This window comes from Rhinoderma darwinii, chromosome 1 (genome assembly GCF_050947455.1).
Source record: "Rhinoderma darwinii isolate aRhiDar2 chromosome 1, aRhiDar2.hap1, whole genome shotgun sequence".
Taxonomy (NCBI): Eukaryota; Metazoa; Chordata; class Amphibia; order Anura; family Rhinodermatidae; genus Rhinoderma; species Rhinoderma darwinii.
In genome coordinates, this window is record NC_134687.1 from 1,904,691 (window position 1) to 1,929,538 (window position 24,848).

Below are 24,848 nucleotides of genomic sequence, written 5' to 3' on the forward strand. Positions count from 1 at the left end.
TGGTTTGGGCTTCAGATCATTTGGCATAAACGTCTGCGCCCGATAATAACCGGACAAATCCATCACAGCAGATCCACCTGTCCACAGATATCCGCCTCCGGTCCGGTCCCTTTCGTTCATGGAGTCAATATTTGGCTGATAACGTCTACATCTCTAGTGAATAAAATAAGGGGCAGCCAATGAGAAAAAACGGACATGATCGGCCGATGTAATCACACGTGCCAACAGCATGAGGACGTCCCGTTATGTAGACACGTGGTTGTCTGAGGCGGGGACTCTGTCCCTTTAAGTGTGCGGTCACATGAGTGGGCGTGGTTTGATGAGAGCCGCTACCTTCTCCAGGTAGGCGGGGCCAGGCCTCTCTTGTTTATAAGTAGATGGTTGTGTGGCAGCAGGGGGCGGGGCCTATTAACTCCCGGGCGACCTGTCAAACTTATGCTGCCATGTAATTGGTTGCTGTCACACGATAGGCGGGATTTTTTTCTCGTGTCCTCCGTCTATTTATTGTTAGAGGGCGGATCCACAGTCAGAGGGAGGGGCGGTAGTCAGCTGGTTATCTTGTGATTGGATGGAGGGTGTGTTCTGCGCGAAAGCACAGCTGTGATTGGTTGGCTGCCGCTGATAGCGGGGCTGCGGCTGCTGGATGCTACACACAGGCTCCGGAGGACGATGAGAGCGAGCGGCCGGCTGGGAAGGCGGCGGAAGAGACGAGAGGCGCCCCGGGGGGAGGACGCAGCGCCGGTACAGGCGAGATACCGATACTTCTAAATGTGTAGCCCCCCCACCCACCGGGAAGAGATGAGCCCCCGGGGGGAGGAGCCAGGCAGGAAATCTATACATCCTGTTATATAGACGTACCCCCTCCTCAGTGCAGGGAGGGGAGACAGCAGGGGGACATAACGTCAATATAACACCCCCATTATATTATATGCACCCCCATTATATTATATACACCCCCATTATATTATATACACCCCCATTATATTATATACACCCCATTATATTATATACCCCCCCATTATATTATATACCCCCCCATTATATTATATACCCCCCCATTATATTATATGCACCCCCATTATATTATATGCACCCCCATTATATTATATACACCCCCCATTATATTATATACACCCCCATTATATTATATACACCCCCATTATATTATATACCCCCCCATTATATTATATACCCCCCCATTATATTATATACACCCCCCATTATATTATATACCCCCCATTATATTATATACACCCCCATTATATTATATATACACCCCCCATTATATTATATATACACCCCCCATTATATTATATACACCCCCATTATATTATATGCACCCCCATTATATTATATACACCCCCCATTATATTATATACACCCCCATTATATTATATACACCCCCATTATATTATATACCCCCCATTATATTATATACACCCCCATTATATTATATGCACCCCCATTATATTATATGCACCCCCATTATATTATATGCACCCCCATTATATTATATACACCCCCCATTATATTATATACACCCCCATTATATTATATACACCCCCATTATATTATATACCCCCCATTATATTATATACACCCCCATTATATTATATGCACCCCCATTATATTATATGCACCCCCATTATATTATATACACCCCCCATTATATTATATACACCCCCATTATATTATATACACCCCCATTATATTATATACCCCCCCATTATATTATATACCCCCCCATTATATTATATACACCCCCATTATATTATATATACACCCCCCATTATATTATATATACACCCCCCATTATATTATATACACCCCATTATATTATATGCACCCCCATTATATTATATGCACCCCCATTATATTATATACACCCCCCATTATATTATATACACCCCATATATTATATACACCCCATTATATTATATGCACCCCCATTATATTATATGCACCCCCATTATATTATATACACCCCCATTATATTATATACCCCCCCATTATATTATATGCACCCCCATTATATTATATACACCCCCCATTATATTATATACACCCCCCCACTATATTATATACCCCCCCATTATATTATATACACCCCCCATTATATTATATACACCCCCCATTATATTATATACACCCCCCCCATTATATTATATATACCCCCCCATTATATTATATATACCCCCCATTATATTATATATACCCCCATTATATTATATATACCCCCCCATTATATTATATACCCCCCCATTATATTATATATACCCCCATTATATTATATACCCCCCATTATATTATATATACCCCCATTATATTATATATACCCCCATTATATTATATATACCCCCCATTATATTATATACCCCCCATTATATTATATATACCCCCCCATTATATTATATATACCCCCCATTATATTATATACACCCCCATTATATTATATACACCCCCATATATTATATACCCCCCATTATATTATATACACCCCCCACTTTATTATACACCCCCCACTATATTATATACACCCCCCACTATATTATATACACCCCCCATTATATTATATATACCCCCCATTATATTATATACACCCCCCACTATATTATATACACCCCCCCATTATATTATATATACCCCCCATTATATTATATACACCCCCATTATATTATATATACCCCCCCATTATATTATATATACACCCCCATTATATTATATACACCCCCCATTATATTATATATACACCCCCATTATATTATATACACCCCCCATTATATTATATACACCCCCACTATATTATATACCCCCATTATATTATATACACCCCCACTATATTATATACACCCCCCCATTATATTATATATACCCCCCCATTATATTATATATACACCCCATTATATTATATATACACCCCCCATTATATTATATATACACCCCCCATTATATTATATACACCCCCCCCATTATATTATACACCCCCCTTATATTATATACCCCCCCCATTATATTATATACACCCCCATTATATGATATACACCCCCATTATATTATATACCCCCCACTATATTATATACACCCCCCCACTATATTATATACCCCCCCATTATATTATATACACCCCCCATTATATTATATACACCCCCCATTATATTATATACACCCCCCCATTATATTATATATACCCCCCCATTATATTATATATATACCCCCCATTATATTATATATACCCCCCATTATATTATATACCCCCCCATTATATTATATATACCCCCCCATTATATTATATACCCCCCCATTATATTATATATACCCCCATTATATTATATACCCCCCCATTATATTATATATACCCCCCCATTATATTATATATACCCCCATTATATTATATATACCCCCCCATTATATTATATACCCCCCCATTATATTATATATACCCCCCCATTATATTATATATACCCCCCATTATATTATATACACCCCCACTTTATTATACACCCCCCACTATATTATATACACCCCCCATTATATTATATACACCCCCCATTATATTATATATACCCCCCATTATATTATATATACCCCCCATTATATTATATACACCCCCCACTTTATTATACACCCCCCACTATATTATATACACCCCCCACTATATTATATACACCCCCCATTATATTATATATACCCCCCATTATATTATATACACCCCCCACTATATTATATACACCCCCCCATTATATTATATATACCCCCCATTATATTATATACACCCCCATTATATTATATATACCCCCCCATTATATTATATACACCCCCATTATATTATATACACCCCCCATTATATTATATATACACCCCCATTATATTATATATACACCCCCATTATATTATATACACCCCCCATTATATTATATACACCCCCACTATATTATATACACCCCCACTATATTATATACACCCCCATTATATTATATACACCCCCACTATATTATATACACCCCCCATTATATTATATATACACCCCATTATATTATATACACCCCCCACTATATTATATACCCCCCCATTATATTATATACACCCCCATTCTATTATATACACCCCCCCACTATATTATATACCCCCCCATTATATTATATACACCCCCATTCTATTATATACACCCCCCACTATATTATATACACCCCCCATTATATTATATACACCCCCATTATATTATATACACCCCCATTATATTATATACACCCCCCCCACTATATTATATACACCCCCCCATTATATTATATACACCCCACTATATTATATACACCCCCCCCACTATATTATACACCCCCCCATTATATTATACTTAGCCTACCGTATCAATCTACTCCTTACATTATATCCCCCCGCGGTGACGTTCTGTACCCCCCATCACAAGACCTGCAGACATGACCCTCCCCGTCCTGCTGGGGGTTCCAGACATGGACTCCCCTTGTCCGGACTGATCCCCTCGTACATCACATCCTGGATATATGGGGGGGTGGTGAGCGTCCGGCTTTCTCCAGCAGGGACCGGTCATGTTTTGGGGTGTGGCCCCCCCAGTTCTGTATATAAGTGACTCCACATCTCCCCACAGACCCTTCTTGATGGATTCTGACCTGGATTATGAGAGGCCCAATGTGGAAACCATTAAATGTGTGGTAGTGGGAGACAACGCCGTGGGGAAGACCCGACTGATCTGTGCCCGAGCCTGCAACGCCACGCTCACCCAGTACCAGCTCCTCGCCACCCACGTCCCCACCGTGTGGGCCATTGACCAGTACAGAGTGTGCCAAGAGGTAGGTGGCAGAGGGGGCATCGGTCTAGTAACGAGCCGTGGTTTCCAGGGTCTCCCGAGAGATCCGTGCGCGGCGTCCAGGAGGGAATTCATGTCCTACATGTGAAGGGGTTAATGTTGGCGGTCATCAGACGATCCTGTACTAATGGCGCCGCTTCTCCTGCAGGTCCTGGAGCGATCCCGCGATGTGGTGGATGAGGTCAGCGTCTCCCTGCGGCTCTGGGACACGTTTGGAGACCACCACAAGGACAGACGCTTTGCTTATGGGAGGTGAGGACCTCTGTGGGGGTCACTATCCAATATCCGGATCAGATAATCCAGCCAAACATGCAGAAGAGCGAGCCTCCTATAGGGGGCGCCATCTGAGCCCTCCTGGCCACGTCCGCACACCTAGTAGCATCTAGCCGCCATTGTTTGACCTCTTTACCACATAACATGAGTGTTTCCGGTCTGCGCGGCGTGCTCGCTTCTGTGGTGTCATGTGACGTTCTGATAACTGTGGTACATGTGCCACGGGGAGGCCGGGCTGTGGCCAGCGTGTGCCCGCTTATGGTTTAATAACCGCACTTCATAGGTATTCGCACTCCAGTCACAGGGAAAAATGGGGATAACAATGGCCACAATAGGCACCACATCCGATACAGGTGGCGGGGATGCAGAGAGGGTGGCGGCGGGGATGCAGAGAGGGTGCCGGCGGGGATGCAGAGAGGGTGCCGGCGGGGATGCAGAGAGGGTGCCGGGTGGCGGCGGGGATGCAGAGAGGGTGGCGGCGGGGATGCAGAGAGGGTGCCGGCGAGGATGCAGAGAGGGTGGCGGCGGGGTTGCAAAGGGGGTGGCGGTGGGGATGCAAAATACAGAGAGGGTGTCGGGTGGTGGCGGGGATGCAGAGAGGGTGGCGGGGATGCAGAGAGGGTGGCGGGGATGCAGAGAGGGTGCCGGGCGGCGGGGATGCAGAGAGGGTGGCGGCGGGGATGCAGAGAGGGTGGCGGCGGGGATGCAGAGAGGGTGGCGGCGGGGATGCAGAGAGGGTGGCGGCGGGGATGCAGAGAGGGTGGCGGCGGGGATGCAGAGAGGGTGGCGGCGGGGATGCAGAGAGGGTGGCGGGGATGCAGAGAGGGTGGCGGGTGGCGGCGGGGATGCAGAGAGGGTGGCGGCGGGGATGCAGAGAGGGTGGCGGCGGGGATGCAGAGAGGGTGGCGGCGGGGATGCAGAGAGGGTGGCGGCGGGGATGCAGAGAGGGTGGCGGCGGGGATGCAGAGAGGGTGCCGGGTGGCGGCGGGGATGCAGAGAGGGTGGCGGCGGGGATGCAGAGAGGGTGGCGGCGGGGATGCAGAGAGGGTGGTGGCGGGGATGCAGAGAGGAGGCCGGCGGGGATGCAGAGAGGGTGCCGGCGAGGATGCAGAGAGGGTGGCGGCGGGGTTGCAAAGGGGGCGGCGGTGGGGATGCAAAATACAGAGAGGGTGTCGGGTGGTGGCGGGGATGCAGAGAGGGTGGCGGGGATGCAGAGAGGGTGCCGGGTGGCGGCGGGGATGCAGAGAGGGTGGCGGCGGGGATGCAGAGAGGGTGCCGGACGGGGGCGGGGATGCAGAGAGTGTGCCGGGTGGGGGCGGGGATGCAGAGTGTGGCGGCGGGGGTGCAGAGTGTGCCGGGTGGCGGCGGGGATGCAGAGTGTGCCGGGTGGTGGCGGGGATGCAGAGTGTGGCGGCGGGGATGCAGAGTGTGCCGGGTGGCGGCGGGGATGCAGAGTGTGGCGGCGGGGATGCAGAGTGTGGCGGCGGGGGTGCCGGTTGGGGGCGGGGATGCAGAGTGTGGCGGCGGGGGTGCAGAGTGTGCCGGGTGGCGGCGGGGATGCAGAGTGTGGCGGCGGGGGTGGGGGCGGGGATGCAGAGTGTGGCGGCGGGGGTGCCGGGTGGGGGCGGGGGTGCAGAGTGTGGCGGGTGGCGGCGGGGGTGCAGAGTGTGCCGGGTGGCGGCGGGGGTGCAGAGTGTGCCGGGTGGCGGCGGGGATGCATATTCGATTAATATTCTGTTGCTTAGAATCTTCTTCCATTTTTCCCTATCTCTGATGTGACTATAGAGCTGTGTGCCATGTATAATTATGGCTGATGGTGCCCCCCGCAGGTTGGTCTTTGTACTTCATGAGCTCCTCATCACACAGGGGTCACCTTTCCCTTCCATGGAGCCCATGCTGTAGACCGCAGTGCAGCCTCGTGTCTGACCCCACCCCCGCTATGTGTGTGACCATGAGGTTGGCACATGACAGGTCTGTGTGTGTGAGGGCTCCAGAATGTAGGACTGTGTGGTGATCCTTCTAGGTTTAAAAAGTATTTACCCCCCAACCCCCACCTCAAAAATAACGTCTGTACTGGTGACGCTGCTGGGTGTGTATATTTTTGCAGTGTGTATTCTGGTGACACTGCTGGGTGTGTATATTTTTGCAGTGTGTATATGCTGGTGACGCTGCTGGGTGTGTATATTTTTGCAGTGTGTATTCTGGTGACACTGCTGGGTGTGTATATTTTTGCAGTGTGTATATGCTGGTGACGCTGCTGGGTGTGTATATTTTTGCAGTGTGTATTCTGGTGACACTGCTGGGTGTGTATATTTTTGCAGTGTATATGCTGGTGACGCTGCTGGGTGTGTATATTTTTGCAGTGTGTATGCTGGTGACACTGCTGGGTGTGTATATTTTTGCAGTGTATATGCTGGTGACACTGCTGGGTGTGTATATTTTTGCAGTGTGTATTCTGGTGACACTGCTGGGTGTGTATATTTTTGCAGTGTGTATATGCTGGTGACGCTGCTGGGTGTGTATATTTTTGCAGTGTGTATTCTGGTGACACTGCTGGGTGTGTATATTTTTGCAGTGTATATGCTGGTGACGCTGCTGGGTGTGTATATTTTTGCAGTGTGTATGCTGGTGACACTGCTGGGTGTGTATATTTTTGCAGTGTATATGCTGGTGACACTGCTGGGTGTGTATATTTTTGCAGTGTATATGCTGGTGACACCCTCCTTGGTGACATGTGGCGCTGGCTCTGAAATCGTGTTAAGTTCCTGACGTGTTTCTGGTCGGAGGTCGCGATATCACGAGCCGCCTGCGCGTTCTCCTGTCCGGACACATCGGGGTATACAGCTCCCGCTGCCACCTCCTATATATCATCACTTATATCCCTGCATATACAGCCTGTTCTGACCCTTGCGAAGTATTGACGCGTACACTCTGCAGAACGCTGCGGCTTCCTGTCGCTGCCGGCTGTATCGAGGACTTGGCCGCCGTCTCCTCAGTCTGTGTCCTGTACTATGAGCTTCTGATACGTGGGGAGGTGGTACATGTGACTGGGGGTATAGAGAGAAGGGGGAGGTGGTACATGTGACTGGGTATAGAGAGAAGGGGGAGGTGGTACATGTGACTGGGGGTATAGAGAGAAGGGGGAGGTGGTACGTGTGACTGGGGGTATAGGGGGAGGTGGTACGTGTGACTGGGGGTATAGAGAGAAGGGGGAGGTGGTACGTGTGACTGGGGGTATAGAGAGAAGGGGGAGGTGGTACGTGTGACTGGGGGTATAGGGGGAGGTGGTACGTGTGACTGGGGGTATAGAGAGAAGGGGGAGGTGGTACGTGTGACTGGGGGTATAGAGAGAAGGGGGAGGTGGTTCGTGTGACTGGGGGTATAGAGAGAAGGGGGAGGTGGTACGTGTGACTGGGGGTATAGGGGGAGGTGGTACGTGTGACTGGGGGTATAGGGAGAAGGGGGAGGTGGTACATGTGACTGGGTATAGAGAGAAGGGGGAGGTGGTACGTGTGACTGGGGGTATAGGGGGAGGTGGTACGTGTGACTGGGGGTATAGGGAGAAGGGGGTGGTGGTACGTGTGACTGGGGGTATAGGGAGAAGGGGGTGGTGGTACGTGTGACTGGGGGTATAGAGAGAAGGGGGAGGTGGTACGTGTGACTGGGGGTATAGGGAGAAGGGGGTGGTGGTACGTGTGACTGGGGGTATAGAGAGAAGGGGGAGGTGGTACGTGTGACTGGGTATAGAGAGAAGGGGGAGGTGGTACGTGTGACTGGGGGTATAGGGGGAGGTGGTACGTGTGACTGGGGGTATAGGGAGAAGGGGGAGGTGGTACATGTGACGGGGTATAGAGAGAAGGGGGAGGTGGTACGTGTGACGGGGTATAGAGAGAAGGGGGAGGTGGTACGTGTGACTGGGGGTATAGAGAGAAGGGGGAGGTGGTTCGTGTGACTGGGGGTATAGAGAGAAGGGGGAGGTGGTACGTGTGACTGGGGGTATAGGGAGAAGGGGGTGGTGGTACGTGTGACTGGGTATAGAGAGAAGGGGGAGGTGGTACGTGTGACTGGGGGTATAGGGGGAGGTGGTACGTGTGACTGGGGGTATAGGGAGAAGGGGGAGGTGGTACATGTGACTGGGGGTATAGAGAGAAGGGGGAGGTGGTACGTGTGACTGGGGGTATAGAGAGAAGGGGGAGGTGGTACGTGTGACTGGGGGTATAGGGAGAAGGGGGAGGTGGTACATGTGACTGGGGGTATAGAGAGAAGGGGGAGGTGGTACATGTGACTGGGGGTATAGAGAGAAGGGGGAGGTGGTACGTGTGACGGGGTATAGAGAGAAGGGGGAGGTGGTACGTGTGACGGGGTATAGAGAGAAGGGGGAGGTGGTACATGTGACTGGGTATAGAGAGAAGGGGGGGTGGTACGTGTGACTGGGGGTATAGAGAGAAGGGGGAGGTGGTACGTGTGACTGGGTATAGAGAGAAGGGGGAGGTGGTACATGTGACTGGGGGTATAGTGAGAAGGGGGAGGTGGTACGTGTGACTGGGGGTATAGAGAGAAGGGTGAGGTGGTACGTGTGACTGGGGGTATAGAGAGAAGGGGGAGGTGGTACGTGTGACTGGGGGTATAGAGAGAAGGGGGAGGTGGTACATGTGACTGGGTATAGAGAGAAGGGGGAGGTGGTACATGTGACTGGGGGTATAGGGGATGGTGGTACATGTGACTGGGGGTATAGAGAGAAGGGGGAGGTGGTACGTGTGACGGGGTATAGAGAGAAGGGGGAGGTGGTACGTGTGACTGGGGGTATAGAGAGAAGGGGGAGGTGGTACGTGTGACTGGGTATAGAGAGAAGGGGGAGGTTGTACGTGTGACGGGGTATAGAGAGAAGGGGGAGGTGGTACGTGTGACTGGGGGTATAGGGGGAGGTGGTACGTGTGACTGGGTATAGAGAGAAGGGGGAGGTGGGACTGGGTATAGAGAGAAGGGGGAGGTGGTACATGTGACTGGGGGTATAGGGAGAAGGGGGAGGTGGTACGTGTGACTGGGGGTATAGAGAGAAGGGGGAGGTGGTACGTGTGACTGGGGGTATAGGGGGAGGTGGTACATGTGACTGGGTATAGAGAGAAGGGGGAGGTGGTACGTGTGACTGGGGGTATAGGGAGAAGGGGGAGGTGGTACGTGTGACTGGGGGTATAGGGAGAAGGGGGAGGTGGTACGTGTGACTGGGGGTATAGGGGGAGGTGGTTCGTGTGACTGGGGGTATAGAGAGAAGGGGGAGGTGGTACGTGTGACTGGGGGTATAGAGAGAAGGGGGAGGTGGTACGTGTGACTGGGGGTATAGGGGGAGGTGGTTCGTGTGACTGGGGGTATAGAGAGAAGGGGGAGGTGGTACGTGTGACTGGGGGTATAGGGGGAGGTGGTTCGTGTGACTGGGGGTATAGAGAGAAGGGTGAGGTGGTACGTGTGACTGGGGGTATAGAGAGAAGGGGGAGGTGGTACGTGTGACTGGGGGTATAGAGAGAAGGGGGAGGTGGTACGTGTGACTGGGGGTATAGAGAGAAGGGGGAGGTGGTACGTGTGACTGGGTATAGAGAGAAGGGGGAGGTGGTACGTGTGACTGGGTATAGAGAGAAGGGGGAGGTGGTACGTGTGACTGGGGGTATAGAGAGAAGGGGGAGGTGGTACGTGTGACTGGGGGTATAGAGAGAAGGGGGAGGTGGTACGTGTGACTGGGGGTATAGAGAGAAGGGGGAGGTGGTACGTGTGACTGGGGGTATAGAGAGAAGGGGGAGGTGGTACGTGTGACTGGGGGTATAGAGAGAAGGGGGAGGTGGTACTTGTGACTGGGGGTATAGGGAGAAGGGGGTGGTGGTACGTGTGACTGGGGGTATAGAGAGAAGGGGGAGGTGGTTCGTGTGACTGGGTATAGAGAGAAGGGGGAGGTGGTACGTGTGACTGGGGGTATAGAGAGAAGGGGGAGGTGGTACGTGTGACTGGGGGTATAGGGGGAGGTGGTACGTGTGACTGGGGGTATAGAGAGAAGGGGGAGGTGGTACATGTGACTGGGTATAGAGAGAAGGGGGAGGTGGTACGTGTGACTGGGGGTATAGGGGGAGGTGGTACGTGTGACTGGGGGTATAGAGAGAAGGGGGAGGTGGTACATGTGACTGGGGGTATAGAGAGAAGGGGGAGGTGGTACGTGTGACTGGGGGTATAGGGAGAAGGGGGAGGTGGTACATGTGACTGGGGGTATAGAGAGAAGGGGGAGGTGGTACGTGTGACGGGGTATAGAGAGAAGGGGGAGGTGGTACGTGTGACGGGGTATAGAGAGAAGGGGGAGGTGGTTCGTGTGACTGGGGGTATAGAGAGAAGGGGGAGGTGGTACGTGTGACTGGGGGTATAGGGGGAGGTGGTACGTGTGACTGGGGGTATAGGGAGAAGGGGGAGGTGGTACATGTGACTGGGTATAGAGAGAAGGGGGAGGTGGTACGTGTGACTGGGGGTATAGGGGGAGGTGGTACGTGTGACTGGGGGTATAGGGAGAAGGGGGAGGTGGTACATGTGACTGGGGGTATAGGGAGAAGGGGGTGGTGGTACGTGTGACTGGGGGTATAGAGAGAAGGGGGAGGTGGTACGTGTGACTGGGGGTATAGGGAGAAGGGGGTGGTGGTACGTGTGACTGGGGGTATAGAGAGAAGGGGGAGGTGGTACGTGTGACTGGGTATAGAGAGAAGGGGGAGGTGGTACGTGTGACTGGGGGTATAGGGGGAGGTGGTACGTGTGACTGGGGGTATAGGGAGAAGGGGGAGGTGGTACATGTGACGGGGTATAGAGAGAAGGGGGAGGTGGTACGTGTGACTGGGGGTATAGAGAGAAGGGGGAGGTGGTACGTGTGACTGGGGGTATAGAGAGAAGGGGGAGGTGGTACGTGTGACTGGGGGTATAGGGAGAAGGGGGTGGTGGTACGTGTGACTGGGTATAGAGAGAAGGGGGAGGTGGTACGTGTGACTGGGGGTATAGGGGGAGGTGGTACGTGTGACTGGGGGTATAGGGAGAAGGGGGAGGTGGTACATGTGACTGGGGGTATAGAGAGAAGGGGGAGGTGGTACGTGTGACTGGGGGTATAGAGAGAAGGGGGAGGTGGTACGTGTGACTGGGGGTATAGGGAGAAGGGGGAGGTGGTACATGTGACTGGGGGTATAGAGAGAAGGGGGAGGTGGTACATGTGACTGGGGGTATAGGGAGAAGGGGGAGGTGGTACGTGTGACGGGGTATAGAGAGAAGGGGGAGGTGGTACGTGTGACGGGGTATAGAGAGAAGGGGGAGGTGGTACATGTGACTGGGTATAGAGAGAAGGGGGGGTGGTACGTGTGACTGGGGGTATAGAGAGAAGGGGGAGGTGGTACGTGTGACTGGGTATAGAGAGAAGGGGGAGGTGGTACATGTGACTGGGGGTATAGTGAGAAGGGGGAGGTGGTACGTGTGACTGGGGGTATAGAGAGAAGGGTGAGGTGGTACGTGTGACTGGGGGTATAGAGAGAAGGGGGAGGTGGTACGTGTGACTGGGGGTATAGAGAGAAGGGGGAGGTGGTACATGTGACTGGGTATAGAGAGAAGGGGGAGGTGGTACATGTGACTGGGGGTATAGGGGATGGTGGTACATGTGACTGGGGGTATAGAGAGAAGGGGGAGGTGGTACGTGTGACTGGGGGTATAGAGAGAAGGGGGAGGTGGTACGTGTGACTGGGGGTATAGAGAGAAGGGGGAGGTGGTACGTGTGACTGGGTATAGAGAGAAGGGGGAGGTTGTACGTGTGACGGGGTATAGAGAGAAGGGGGAGGTGGTACGTGTGACTGGGGGTATAGGGGGAGGTGGTACGTGTGACTGGGTATAGAGAGAAGGGGGAGGTGGGACTGGGTATAGAGAGAAGGGGGAGGTGGTACATGTGACTGGGGGTATAGGGAGAAGGGGGAGGTGGTACGTGTGACTGGGGGTATAGAGAGAAGGGGGAGGTGGTACGTGTGACTGGGGGTATAGGGGGAGGTGGTACATGTGACTGGGTATAGAGAGAAGGGGGAGGTGGTACGTGTGACTGGGGGTATAGGGAGAAGGGGGAGGTGGTACGTGTGACTGGGGGTATAGGGAGAAGGGGGAGGTGGTACGTGTGACTGGGGGTATAGGGAGAAGGGGGAGGTGGTACGTGTGACTGGGGGTATAGAGAGAAGGGGGAGGTGGTACGTGTGACTGGGGGTATAGAGAGAAGGGGGAGGTGGTACGTGTGACTGGGGGTATAGGGGGAGGTGGTTCGTGTGACTGGGGGTATAGAGAGAAGGGGGAGGTGGTACGTGTGACTGGGGGTATAGGGGGAGGTGGTTCGTGTGACTGGGGCTATAGGGAGAAGGGGGAGGTGGTACGTGTGACTGGGGGTATAGTGAGAAGGGGGAGGTGGTACGTGTGACTGGGGGTATAGAGAGAAGGGGGAGGTGGTACGTGTGACTGGGGGTATAGAGAGAAGGGGGAGGTGGTACGTGTGACTGGGGGTATAGAGAGAAGGGGGAGGTGGTACGTGTGACTGGGTATAGAGAGAAGGGGGAGGTGGTACGTGTGACTGGGGGTATAGAGAGAAGGGGGAGGTGGTACGTGTGACTGGGGGTATAGAGAGAAGGGGGAGGTGGTACGTGTGACTGGGGGTATAGAGAGAAGGGGGAGGTGGTACGTGTGACTGGGGGTATAGAGAGAAGGGGGAGGTGGTACTTGTGACTGGGGGTATAGGGAGAAGGGGGTGGTGGTACGTGTGACTGGGGGTATAGAGAGAAGGGGGAGGTGGTTCGTGTGACTGGGTATAGGGAGAAGGGGGTGGTGGTACGTGTGACTGGGTATAGAGAGAAGGGGGAGGTGGTACGTGTGACTGGGGGTATAGGGGGAGGTGGTACGTGTGACTGGGGGTATAGGGAGAAGGGGGAGGTGGTACATGTGACTGGGGGTATAGAGAGAAGGGGGAGGTGGTACGTGTGACTGGGGGTATAGAGAGAAGGGGGAGGTGGTACGTGTGACTGGGGGTATAGGGAGAAGGGGGAGGTGGTACATGTGACTGGGGGTATAGAGAGAAGGGGGAGGTGGTACATGTGACTGGGGGTATAGAGAGAAGGGGGAGGTGGTACGTGTGACGGGGTATAGAGAGAAGGGGGAGGTGGTACGTGTGACGGGGTATAGAGAGAAGGGGGAGGTGGTACATGTGACTGGGTATAGAGAGAAGGGGGGGTGGTACGTGTGACTGGGGGTATAGAGAGAAGGGGGAGGTGGTACGTGTGACTGGGTATAGAGAGAAGGGGGAGGTGGTACATGTGACTGGGGGTATAGTGAGAAGGGGGAGGTGGTACGTGTGACTGGGGGTATAGAGAGAAGGGTGAGGTGGTACGTGTGACTGGGGGTATAGAGAGAAGGGGGAGGTGGTACGTGTGACTGGGGGTATAGAGAGAAGGGGGAGGTGGTACATGTGACTGGGTATAGAGAGAAGGGGGAGGTGGTACATGTGACTGGGGGTATAGGGGATGGTGGTACATGTGACTGGGGGTATAGAGAGAAGGGGGAGGTGGTACGTGTGACGGGGTATAGAGAGAAGGGGGAGGTGGTACGTGTGACTGGGGGTATAGAGAGAAGGGGGAGGTGGTACGTGTGACTGGGTATAGAGAGAAGGGGGAGGTTGTACGTGTGACGGGGTATAGAGAGAAGGGGGAGGTGGTACGTGTGACTGGGGGTATAGGGGGAGGTGGTACGTGTGACTGGGTATAGAGAGAAGGGGGAGGTGGGACTGGGTATAGAGAGAAGGGGGAGGTGGTACATGTGACTGGGGGTATAGGGAGAAGGGGGAGGTGGTACGTGTGACTGGGGGTATAGAGAGAAGGGGGAGGTGGTACGTGTGACTGGGGGTATAGGGGGAGGTGGTACATGTGACTGGGTATAGAGAGAAGGGGGAGGTGGTACGTGTGACTGGGGGTATAGGGAGAAGGGGGAGGTGGTACGTGTGACTGGGGGTATAGGGAGAAGGGGGAGGTGGTACGTGTGACTGGGGGTATAGGGAGAAGGGGGAGGTGGTACGTGTGACTGGGGGTATAGAGAGAAGGGGGAGGTGGTACGTGTGACTGGGGGTATAGAGAGAAGGGGGAGGTGGTACGTGTGACTGGGGGTATAGAGAGAAGGGGGAGGTGGTACGTGTGACTGGGGGTATAGGGGGAGGTGGTTCGTGTGACTGGGGGTATAGAGAGAAGGGGGAGGTGGTACGTGTGACTGGGGGTATAGGGGGAGGTGGTTCGTGTGACTGGGGGTATAGAGAGAAGGGTGAGGTGGTACGTGTGACTGGGGGTATAGAGAGAAGGGTGAGGTGGTACGTGTGACTGGGGCTATAGGGAGAAGGGGGAGGTGGTACGTGTGACTGGGGGTATAGAGAGAAGGGGGAGGTGGTACGTGTGACTGGGGGTATAGAGAGAAGGGGGAGGTGGTACGTGTGACTGGGGGTATAGAGAGAAGGGGGAGGTGGTACGTGTGACTGGGTATAGAGAGAAGGGGGAGGTGGTACGTGTGACTGGGGGTATAGAGAGAAGGGGGAGGTGGTACGTGTGACTGGGGGTATAGAGAGAAGGGGGAGGTGGTACGTGTGACTGGGGGTATAGAGAGAAGGGGGAGGTGGTACGTGTGACTGGGGGTATAGAGAGAAGGGGGAGGTGGTACTTGTGACTGGGGGTATAGGGAGAAGGGGGTGGTGGTACGTGTGACTGGGGGTATAGAGAGAAGGGGGAGGTGGTTCGTGTGACTGGGTATAGGGAGAAGGGGGTGGTGGTACGTGTGACTGGGGGTATAGAGAGAAGGGTGAGGTGGTACGTGTGACTGGGGGTATAGAGAGAAGGGGGAGGTGGTTCGTGTGACTGGGGGTATAGAGAGAAGGGGGTGGTCGTACGTGTGACTGGGGGTATAGAGAGAAGGGGGAGGTGGTTCGTGTGACTGGGGGTATAGAGAGAAGGGGGGGTGGTACATGTGACTGGTGGTATATAGAGAAGGGGGAGGTGGTACGTGTGACTGGGGGTATAGAGAGAAGGGGGAGGTGGTACGTGTGACTGGGGGTATAGAGAGAAGGGGGAGGTGGTACGTGTGACTGGGGCTATAGGGAGAAGGGGGAGGTGGTACATGTGACTGGGGGTATATAGAGAAGGGGGAGGTGGTACGTGTGACTGGGGGTATAGAGAGAAGGGGGGGTGGTACATGTGACTGGGGGTATAGAGAGAAGGGGGGGTGGTACATGTGACTGGGGGTATAGAGAGAAGGGGGAGGTGGTACGTGTGACTGGGGGTATAGAGAGAAGGGGGGGGTGGTACATGTGACTGGGGGTTTAGAGAGAAGGGGGAGGTGGTACGTGTGACTGGGGGTATAGAGAGAAGGGGGGGTGGTACATGTGACTGGGGGTATAGGGAGAAGGGGGAGGTGGTACGTGTGACTGGGGGTATAGAGAGAAGGGGGAGGTGGTACGTGTGACTGGGGGTTTAGAGAGACGGGGGAGGTGGTACGTGTGACTGGGGGTATAGAGAGAAGGGGGAGGTGGTACGTGTGACTGGGGGTTTAGAGAGAAGGGGGAGGTGGTACGTGTGACTGGGGCTATAGGGAGAAGGGGGAGGTGGTACGTGTGACTGGGGGTATAGGGAGAAGGGGGAGGTGGTACATGTGACTGGGGGTATATAGAGAAGGGGGAGGTGGTACGTGTGACTGGGGGTATAGAGAGAAGGGGGGGTGGTACATGTGACTGGGGGTTTAGAGAGAAGGGGGAGGTGGTACGTGTGACTGGGGCTATAGGGAGAAGGGGGAGGTGGTACGTGTGACTGGGGGTATAGAGAGAAGGGGGAGGTGGTACAGGAGTGTCGGGGGGGTATAAAGAGAAGGAGGAGATGGTACAGGAGTGTCGGGGGTTACATGGGGAAGCAGGAAGGTGTGGGGGGGGGGGGGTTACGTGGACGTGTGATGTATGGCCCGGTGTATACACATATGAATTGGAAGTTATGTAGGCACTGATGTCTGTAGGTACGGGTGAGGGTGGTATGATGCGGGTGATAGTCGGGTGTGTTTCCCTCCCCCATCCTCAATGTTTGGGTTGTCTTCTCCTCCGTAGGTCTGATGTGGTGGTGCTTTGCGGTGGTATGATGCGGGTGATACTCGGGTGTTTTTCCCTCCCCCATCCTCAATGTTTGGGTTGTCTTCTCCTCCGTAGGTCTGATGTGGTGGTGCTTTGCAGTGGTATGATGCGGGTGATAGTCGGGTGTGTTTCCCTCCCCCATCCTCAATGTTTGGGTTGTCTTCTCCTCCGCGGGTCTGATGTGGTGGTGCTTTGCAGTGGTATGATGCGGGTGATACTCGGGTGTGTTTCCCTCCCCCATCCTCAATGTTTGGGTTGTCTTCTCCTCCGTAGGTCTGATGTGGTGGTGCTTTGCAGTGGTATGATGCGGGTGATAGTCGGGTGTGTTTCCCTCCCCCATCCTCAATGTTTGGGTTGTCTTCTCCTCCGTAGGTCTGATGTGGTGGTGCTTTGCTTCTCTTTGGCTAACCCTCACTCTCTGCGTCACGTCCTGAGCATGTGGCTGCCGGAAATCAAACACTTCTGCCCCCGAACTCCCGTGGTGTTGGTCGGGTGTCAGCTGGACCTGCGATACGCTGATCTCGATGCTGTGAACCGTGCCCGCCGCCCGCTGGCCAAGTGAGTCTTTTGAAAGCCGCCTGCTGTATATTATTGACCGAGCTTTAATACTTGGCTGTTTCTCTTTTTGCCTCAGACCCATCAAGCCGACAGACATCCTGTCTCCAGAGACCGGTCATGAGGTGGCCAAGGAACTGGGGATCCCATATTACGAGACCAGCGTGGTGGCCCAGTTTGGGGTGAAGGACGTGTTTGACAATGCCATCCGAGCAGCCCTGATTTCCAGAAGACACTTGCAATTTTGGAAGTCTCACTTAAAGAAAGTTCAACGTCCATTGCTCCAAGCCCCGTTCCTGCCTCCTAAGCCGCCTCCACCCATCATACACCTGCCGGATCCCCCACATTGCAGTGGTCAAGGCCCCGCTGCCCTGTTCTGCACCCCTCTATGTGCTGATGTGGTGTTTCAGCTGCTGAGTGGTCAGAGGATCTTTGCCCATAAAGTCTATTTGGCCACTGCTTGTTCCAAATTTTATGACCTGTTCACATTGGAATTGTTACCTATGGAAATGAATGAACGGAGTCCAGGGGTGACCGAACATTTATGGACCAGGAAACTCGTTATGGATTGCAAACTTGAGGCCTTAAATGGACAGCCGCTCACGCTTCTTACTTCTAGCGAGGATGATGCTGTGAATGGAGGGGGGAACGCTCCTCGAGGTTGGGGCAGGAAGTTATCGGAATGGGGTAGAGGCTTCGTCACCATACAAATAGACGACGTAGAAGATCCACTAACACAACGCAGAAGGCCAATGATGGTGGTCCAGATGGATTCCCTCATCCAGGAGGAGCCGCTAAGGGCCGTGCTGGAGTACTTATATACAGGACATTTACACCAGAGCCGGGCCGAGCTCATGCAGATTGCCACCATCGCCGAGGCCTTGGAGGTCTTCGACCTTCGTATGATGGTTTCCAACCTGCTGAACAAAGAAGGTTTCATGAATCAGGAGATCACTAAAGCCTTTCATGTGCGGAGAGCTAACCGGATCCGGGAGTGTCTGAACCGAGGCCTTTTCTCTGGTAGGGTCTGAGTGGTGTCTTCTGGGTAGATATTTGGGTGCTTAGCTCAGCGGTTTCCTTCACGACCTTGGCCTGATCCGTCCATTCTGGGCCTCGTGAGTGCAGGATCGGATGTTCTTTGTGGATCCCGGGTGACGTGTGGAATCCGTTGTCCTTCACCATGAAGTTACTGGGGTAAAGGAGGGAGGGTTTGGGGACAGGTTATCTAGGGTGATCTCCCCTCTGAGGACGGCATGAAAGCCTCTCAAGAAATCTCTCCAACCTTCTACAACCCCAGGTCTTAGCGATCCTGAGATCAGGGACCGCCATGGTATTCCTGAATCGCAGCGGTTTAGTAGTCCACGGTCTTTGTATTAGAGTTCCACCCATTGAAGGAGGGAGGACGGACGCCACATGTCACGGGTTGACTATTATCGGCTGAGCTCCACTGATGAGGTCCGGGGAGGATGGACCGTGGGTAGGTGCCCGGTGATGTCCTATATCCTGGGCTTGTGGACCGTTGTGGCTGTCACGCGCTCTTCAGACGTGTTCTCAGCACTTGTAGCCCGGCGCAGGCGGCGGGCAGGAGTCGTACGGATACGTCCCGGGTCATGGAGAGTTTATGGTCCATTCTTTTTGTAGTTTTAGCCGGTTTGTCGTCTCCTCCATTAATGTGAACCTTTCGTCCCGCCAGATGTGGTGTTTACAGTGGACGACGGCCCCGTGCCGGCCCACAAGCCTCTTCTGATTGCAAACTGTGACTGGATGGTGGCCATGTTCCGGGGCTCGTTTCGGGAGAGCTTCACCCGAGGGGTATGTTCCCAGGAGGAGGATGTGTATAGAGAATGTTTGCAGAGTGGGGGAGGGGGGAATTGTGTGATGTGAAACCGCTGCTAAAAAAAATCCGAAAACGTGATCCAGGCCGTGTGTAAAGTGCAGCTCCACGTTACCCTGACCACCGATTACATCTCCCTGTAACCTTACATTATAGATCCTGCCACATCATATCTTCTACTCCAGTCACATCCAGAGCTGCAGTCACACTTTCACTTACACGATATCTTATACTCCAGTCACATCCAGAGCTGCAGTCACACTTTCACTTACATGATATCTTATACTCCAGTCACATCCAGAGCTGCAGTCACACTTTCACTTACATGATATCTTATACTCCAGTCACATCCAGAGCTGCAGTCACACTTTCACTTACGTGATATCTTCTACTCCAGTCACATCCAGAGCTGCAGTCACACTTTCACTTGCATGATATCTTATACTCCAGTCACATCCAGAGCTGCAGTCAGTATTTTGCAGGCTGCAGTTTGGAGACAATACTGTGCTCACTGATACATGGTTCACAGCCCACTTGAACGTCCATCATGTACTGCGCCCTGCTGCACGGTATTGTTGGAGATGTTCTTTTTCCCCTCATGAGTCTATTTCTCTGTGTTTCTAGGATAAACTGTACACTTGGTATTTCTGCAGGGCATGGAGCCGGCTATTATATACAGGCCGGCACTACATCCCCCTGAGAGCTAACTGGAAGGCAGCTAAGAATCCCCCAGGGGAGGTGATCGGCCTCGTCCGCTTAGTTTCGGGTGCTGTGACTTTTCAGTCTCTTGTATTTATAGCGCAGTATCGGTCTGTCCCGCAGGTCTCCCTCCCTGGCACGTCGTCCTCCTGTCTGCGGGCACTTCTGGAGTATTTGTATCTGGGTCACTTCTCGCCGAGCCCTGAGCTGGACTGTATGGAGCTCCTCGTCCTGAGTAACCGGCTGTGTCTGCCGCACCTGCAGGCGCTGACTGGTGAGCTGCCCCTCCAGACCTGAATAAAGGGGGGGTCACATACTATAAACACGGGATTACAGGACGGCTGCTCAGGCCGCATTCTGTTATGGGGAAACACCGGTGCGTCAGCATCTGACCCGTCATCTCATCCTGAGGTGTGACGCACATTGTACTTGTAGGCTGACCGTAAATCGAATGCGAAAGAAAAGATCCCAAGAGCCGGTTGTGACTATAGTCGGTGTGTATCTGAGCCGGTTGTGATGTGACTATAGTCGGTGTGTATCTGAGCCGGTTGTGATGTGACTATAGTCGGTGTGTATCTGAGCTGGTTGTGATGTGACTATAGTCGGTGTGTATCTGAGCCGGTTGTGATGTGACTGTAGTCGGTGTGTATCTGAGCTCGTTGTGACGTGACTGTAGTCGGTGTGTATCTGAGCTGGTTGGGACGTGACTATAGTCGGTGTGTATCTGAGCCGGTTGTGACGTGACTATAGTCGGTGTGTATCTGAGCCGGTTGTGACGTGACTATAGTCGGTGTGTATCTGAGCCGGTTGTGATGTGACTATAGTCGGTGTGTATCTGAGCCGGTTGTGATGTGACTATAGTCGGTGTGTATCTGAGCCGGTTGTGATGTGACTATAGTCGGTGTGTATCTGAGCCGGTTGTGATGTGACTATAGTCGGTGTGTATCTGAGCTGGTTGTGATGTGACTATAGTCGGTGTGTATCTGAGCCGGTTGTGATGTGACTGTAGTCGGTGTGTATCTGAGCTCGTTGTGACGTGACTGTAGTCGGTGTGTATCTGAGCTGGTTGGGACGTGACTATAGTCGGTGTGTATCTGAGCCGGTTGTGACGTGACTATAGTCGGTGTGTATCTGAGCCGGTTGTGACGTGACTATAGTCGGTGTGTATCTGAGCCGGTTGTGACGTGACTATAGTCGGTGTGTATCTGAGCTCGTTGTGACGTGACTGTAGTTTATGTGTATCTGAGCCGGTTGTGACGTGAGTATAGTCGGTGTGTATCTGAGCCGGTTGTGACGCGACTGTAGTCGGTGTGTATCTGAGCCGGTTGTGACGCGACTGTAGTCGGTGTGTATCTGAGCCGGTTGTTACGCGACTGTAGTCGGTGTGTATCTGAGCCGGTTGTGACGCGACTGTAGTCGGTGTGTATCTGAGCCGGTTGTGACGCGACTGTAGTCGGTGTGTATCTGAGCCGGTTGTGACGCGACAGTAGTCGGTGTGTATCTGAGCCGGTTGTGACGCGACTGTAGTCGGTGTGTATCTGAGCCGGTTGTGACGCGACTGTAGTCGGTGTGTATCTGAGCCGGTTGTGACGTGACTGTAGTCGGTGTGTATCTGAGCCGGTTGTGACGTCACTATAGTCTGTGTGTATCTGAGCCGGTTGTGACGTCACTATAGTCGGTGTGTATCTGAGCCGGTTGTGCTGTGACTATAGTCGGTGTGTATCTGAGCCGGTTGTGACGCGACTGTAGTCGGTGTACCTGAGCCGGTTGTGACTATAGTCGGTGTATCTGAGCTGACCGTGACTATAGTCGGTGTGTATCTGAGCTGGTTGGGACGTGACTATAGTCGGTGTGTATCTGAGCCGGTTGTGACGTCACTATAGTCAGTGTGTATCTAAGCTGGTGGTGTACCAGTAATGTGTGAGTTCAATGTTCTAATAATAATCGTGGAGTGGCCTCCTCTGCTCTGCGCACGTGTCCTCTGGATGCTTTGTCCTTGCTCTCCACAGGGGATGACGCGTGAGGGATGCGCTGCGCTCCCCGTCCTCTATAGATTATCAATGTGACCTCCAGAATGTGCGATCAGGATCAATACAAGCTTCCCAGCAGCTGCTCTGAGCTTCCAGGCCCGCGCCCCTATGGTGGCACTTTATGCCCAGTATAAAGACCCCCATGACCCACCACATAGTAATGTCCCCGGGTGGAGCTCCCCCCTCCAGACCATTATGTAACGTGTCCGTGTTCCTGTTGCAGAACAATACGCGGTGGACGAGCTGCTGGCCTCCTACGTGCAGGGCGCAGATATCGATGGCCAAGTCCTCCTGTACCTGGACATAGCACAGGTGAGCCGCCCCCAGTCATGGGGGGGTAACAGATGCCGCTAGATGGACCTCACCGATCACGTGTGATTATTCAGACTCTTAGAGACCCCCCCCAACTATTACCTTGGTTGAGGTCCTCAGCTGGGGGTCACTGATTATAAGATCAGCATTTGGATGGTTTCCTTTCCGGGTTGACTGACGGTTGCCATGTCCTTTTCTTTTCCTAGTTCCACAATGCCAAGCAGCTGACTGCCTGGTGCCTCCATTACATCTGCACCAACTACAATGCTGTGTGCCGAAAGTTTCCCCGGGAGATGAAGTACATGCCACCAGGTGACCTTGTGCCACACTGCACGTAGGGCACTGCTATACGGGGGAGGGGTATGCATAGAGAACATGGCAGTGCTGGCACTTACTGCTGTGGTAGAGCAGAGGTTCCCTATTAATGCTCTGTTCTGTCCCCAGATAATAAGAGCCACTTTGAGCGCTGTCGTTGGCCCCCTGTGTGGTACCTGAAGGAGGAGGACCGCTACCTGCGCAGCAAGAAGGAGCGCGAGCGCGAAGAGGAGATGATCCGTAAGCAGCACAGCAAGAGTAAGTGGTGTTTCTGGCGCCCATCGTCCTCCAATTCCTCGTCATCTGTGTCCTGAGGCCGGCGGCTCCTGTGCCTTCCGCGGTGGAGAAGATGAAGCCTATTCCTGGTCGTCTCCGGAGGATATGGTCGCTTCTCCAGAACCTCCACCTCTTTTGTAATTATTGCACTACATTGACCAGATCTGGACATCACAATGATGGTGGCGATAACCACTGGGAATCTTCCGAAGCAAAACCGTGACCACTGAGCATCTACCCAGAAAGTCTAGATGATCCCAGTGGGAGGCCATAGTCCACCCGGAGCAGCGTTTGGTGGAGGGGAGTTTAGTGGTACACGTTGCAGCATGGTTGATCTACTGGGGTGGCATTTATTGTCAGTATTTTGGGGATACTTTGTCGTATTGTACTAAGACTTGCTCCATCTTGGAGATGGTTCGTTCTGTGGGTTGTGGACCGGCTGAAGTAGTCGTGCGGATCCTGCCGATCAGTCTGCTGATAACGCGCGGAGCGCCCGGGTCACCGCGACGTCTGTTACGTGACGGGGCTTTCTTGTTTTGTTACACGTATGTCGTCTTTTGCTTTGTAAGACAATATTTTCCCCTATTACATGCATAGTTGCATGTATAGTCTGGTGTTACACGCATGTGCATGCACTTTAGGGATTTGCTACATTGTTTTGTATTCCATGTGTACGAGCTATGCCTCCGGATGGTGCCTCGTGGCGTGGCTGCGATGGTGGACAGCACTCCGCTGACAATGGTTTCTCGAGTGGCCTTTTATAAGATTTCAGTATTATCTATTGTTTCCTGCTCCGGACATTACTCGTATGCCCCCCCCCCCCCTATCCTCCCCCTCCAAGGCTCTGACCATTGCTGGTTAACAATACAGGATGTGTCTGGTAGTAATGACCACGTGTGATGACCGTTCTGTGACACGCTGGTTGATGACGGGTGGTACGTGGCACATGTCTTGCGTTACAGTGTACGTGGCTCTGGTCCGGAGTGCCTTTGTTTAAGCTCATTCTTCACGTTTTTGTGATCTTCTAATAGGATGTGATTATCGGGATTATCTGGCGATGCCGCACGGAGTTGTCCTGTAGATAACCGGTGTCACCGTCCAGCCAGCAGTTGTAGCCTAGACGTGTTCTGCGATGACGTTCTTGACGGGGGTCACAGGTCTCATGTATTCAGTATTGGGTTCTGGGTTTCTCCACATGATATGGAGACGTTTTGGTGGTGCGATGTTTACACCTTCCCGGCATAGCCGCACAGCCAGAAGAACGTGTGACGTGATGAGTTGTGACTTCGTGGGCTGCTGTGACCTTTGTCTATTGGTCAAGTTTGATTGGCCAGATTTTAAACAGTATGGACCTCCACCCAATGATCTCTCTCTGGAGGTCCAGTCATATAGCATGATGGCGGTGATGTGACCGGGCAGTATTCTGTGGAGGGTCGACAGTGAACGTCAGGAGCACGATGGAGACATTCTAGGGGATTTGTTTTTCTTCGGCAGCTTTGCTCTCCATGAGTTGTGGTTCCTCAGAGGTTGCTTTGG

At 52.8% G+C, this 24,848-nt stretch overlaps 1 protein-coding gene across 2 annotated transcripts; it reads left to right on the forward strand.

Annotated features, from left to right (window-relative positions):
- The first annotated feature begins 652 nt into the window (after positions 1 to 652).
- On the forward strand, positions 653 to 24,526 carry LOC142748201 (rho-related BTB domain-containing protein 2-like). 2 transcript variants are annotated; one of them, XM_075855324.1, is made up of 10 exons: positions 653 to 741; positions 4,622 to 4,823; positions 4,989 to 5,092; positions 17,664 to 17,849; positions 17,926 to 18,866; positions 19,540 to 19,658; positions 20,503 to 20,653; positions 22,633 to 22,721; positions 22,928 to 23,033; positions 23,166 to 24,526. In XM_075855324.1, the coding sequence occupies exons 2-10, from the start codon at positions 4,632 to 4,634 to the stop codon at positions 23,348 to 23,350; spliced, it is 2,073 nt and encodes a 690-aa protein (XP_075711439.1). In that variant the 5' UTR covers positions 653 to 741; positions 4,622 to 4,631; the 3' UTR covers positions 23,351 to 24,526. The 2 variants fall into 2 exon arrangements, with proteins under 2 accessions (XP_075711439.1, XP_075711443.1); XM_075855328.1 differs by having other exon boundaries at positions 661 to 747.
- Positions 24,527 to 24,848: the final 322 nt, after the last annotated feature.

Coding starts and splice junctions, on each gene's coding strand:
- LOC142748201 (XM_075855324.1), top strand. CDS start 4,632: ATGGATTCTGACCTGGATTATGAGAGGCCCAATGTGGAAACCATTAAA. Junction 4,824..4,988: donor AGTACAGAGTGTGCCAAGAG/GTAGGTGGCAGA, acceptor CTTCTCCTGCAG/GTCCTGGAGCGATCCCGCGA. Junction 5,093..17,663: donor AGACGCTTTGCTTATGGGAG/GTGAGGACCTCT, acceptor TCTCCTCCGTAG/GTCTGATGTGGTGGTGCTTT.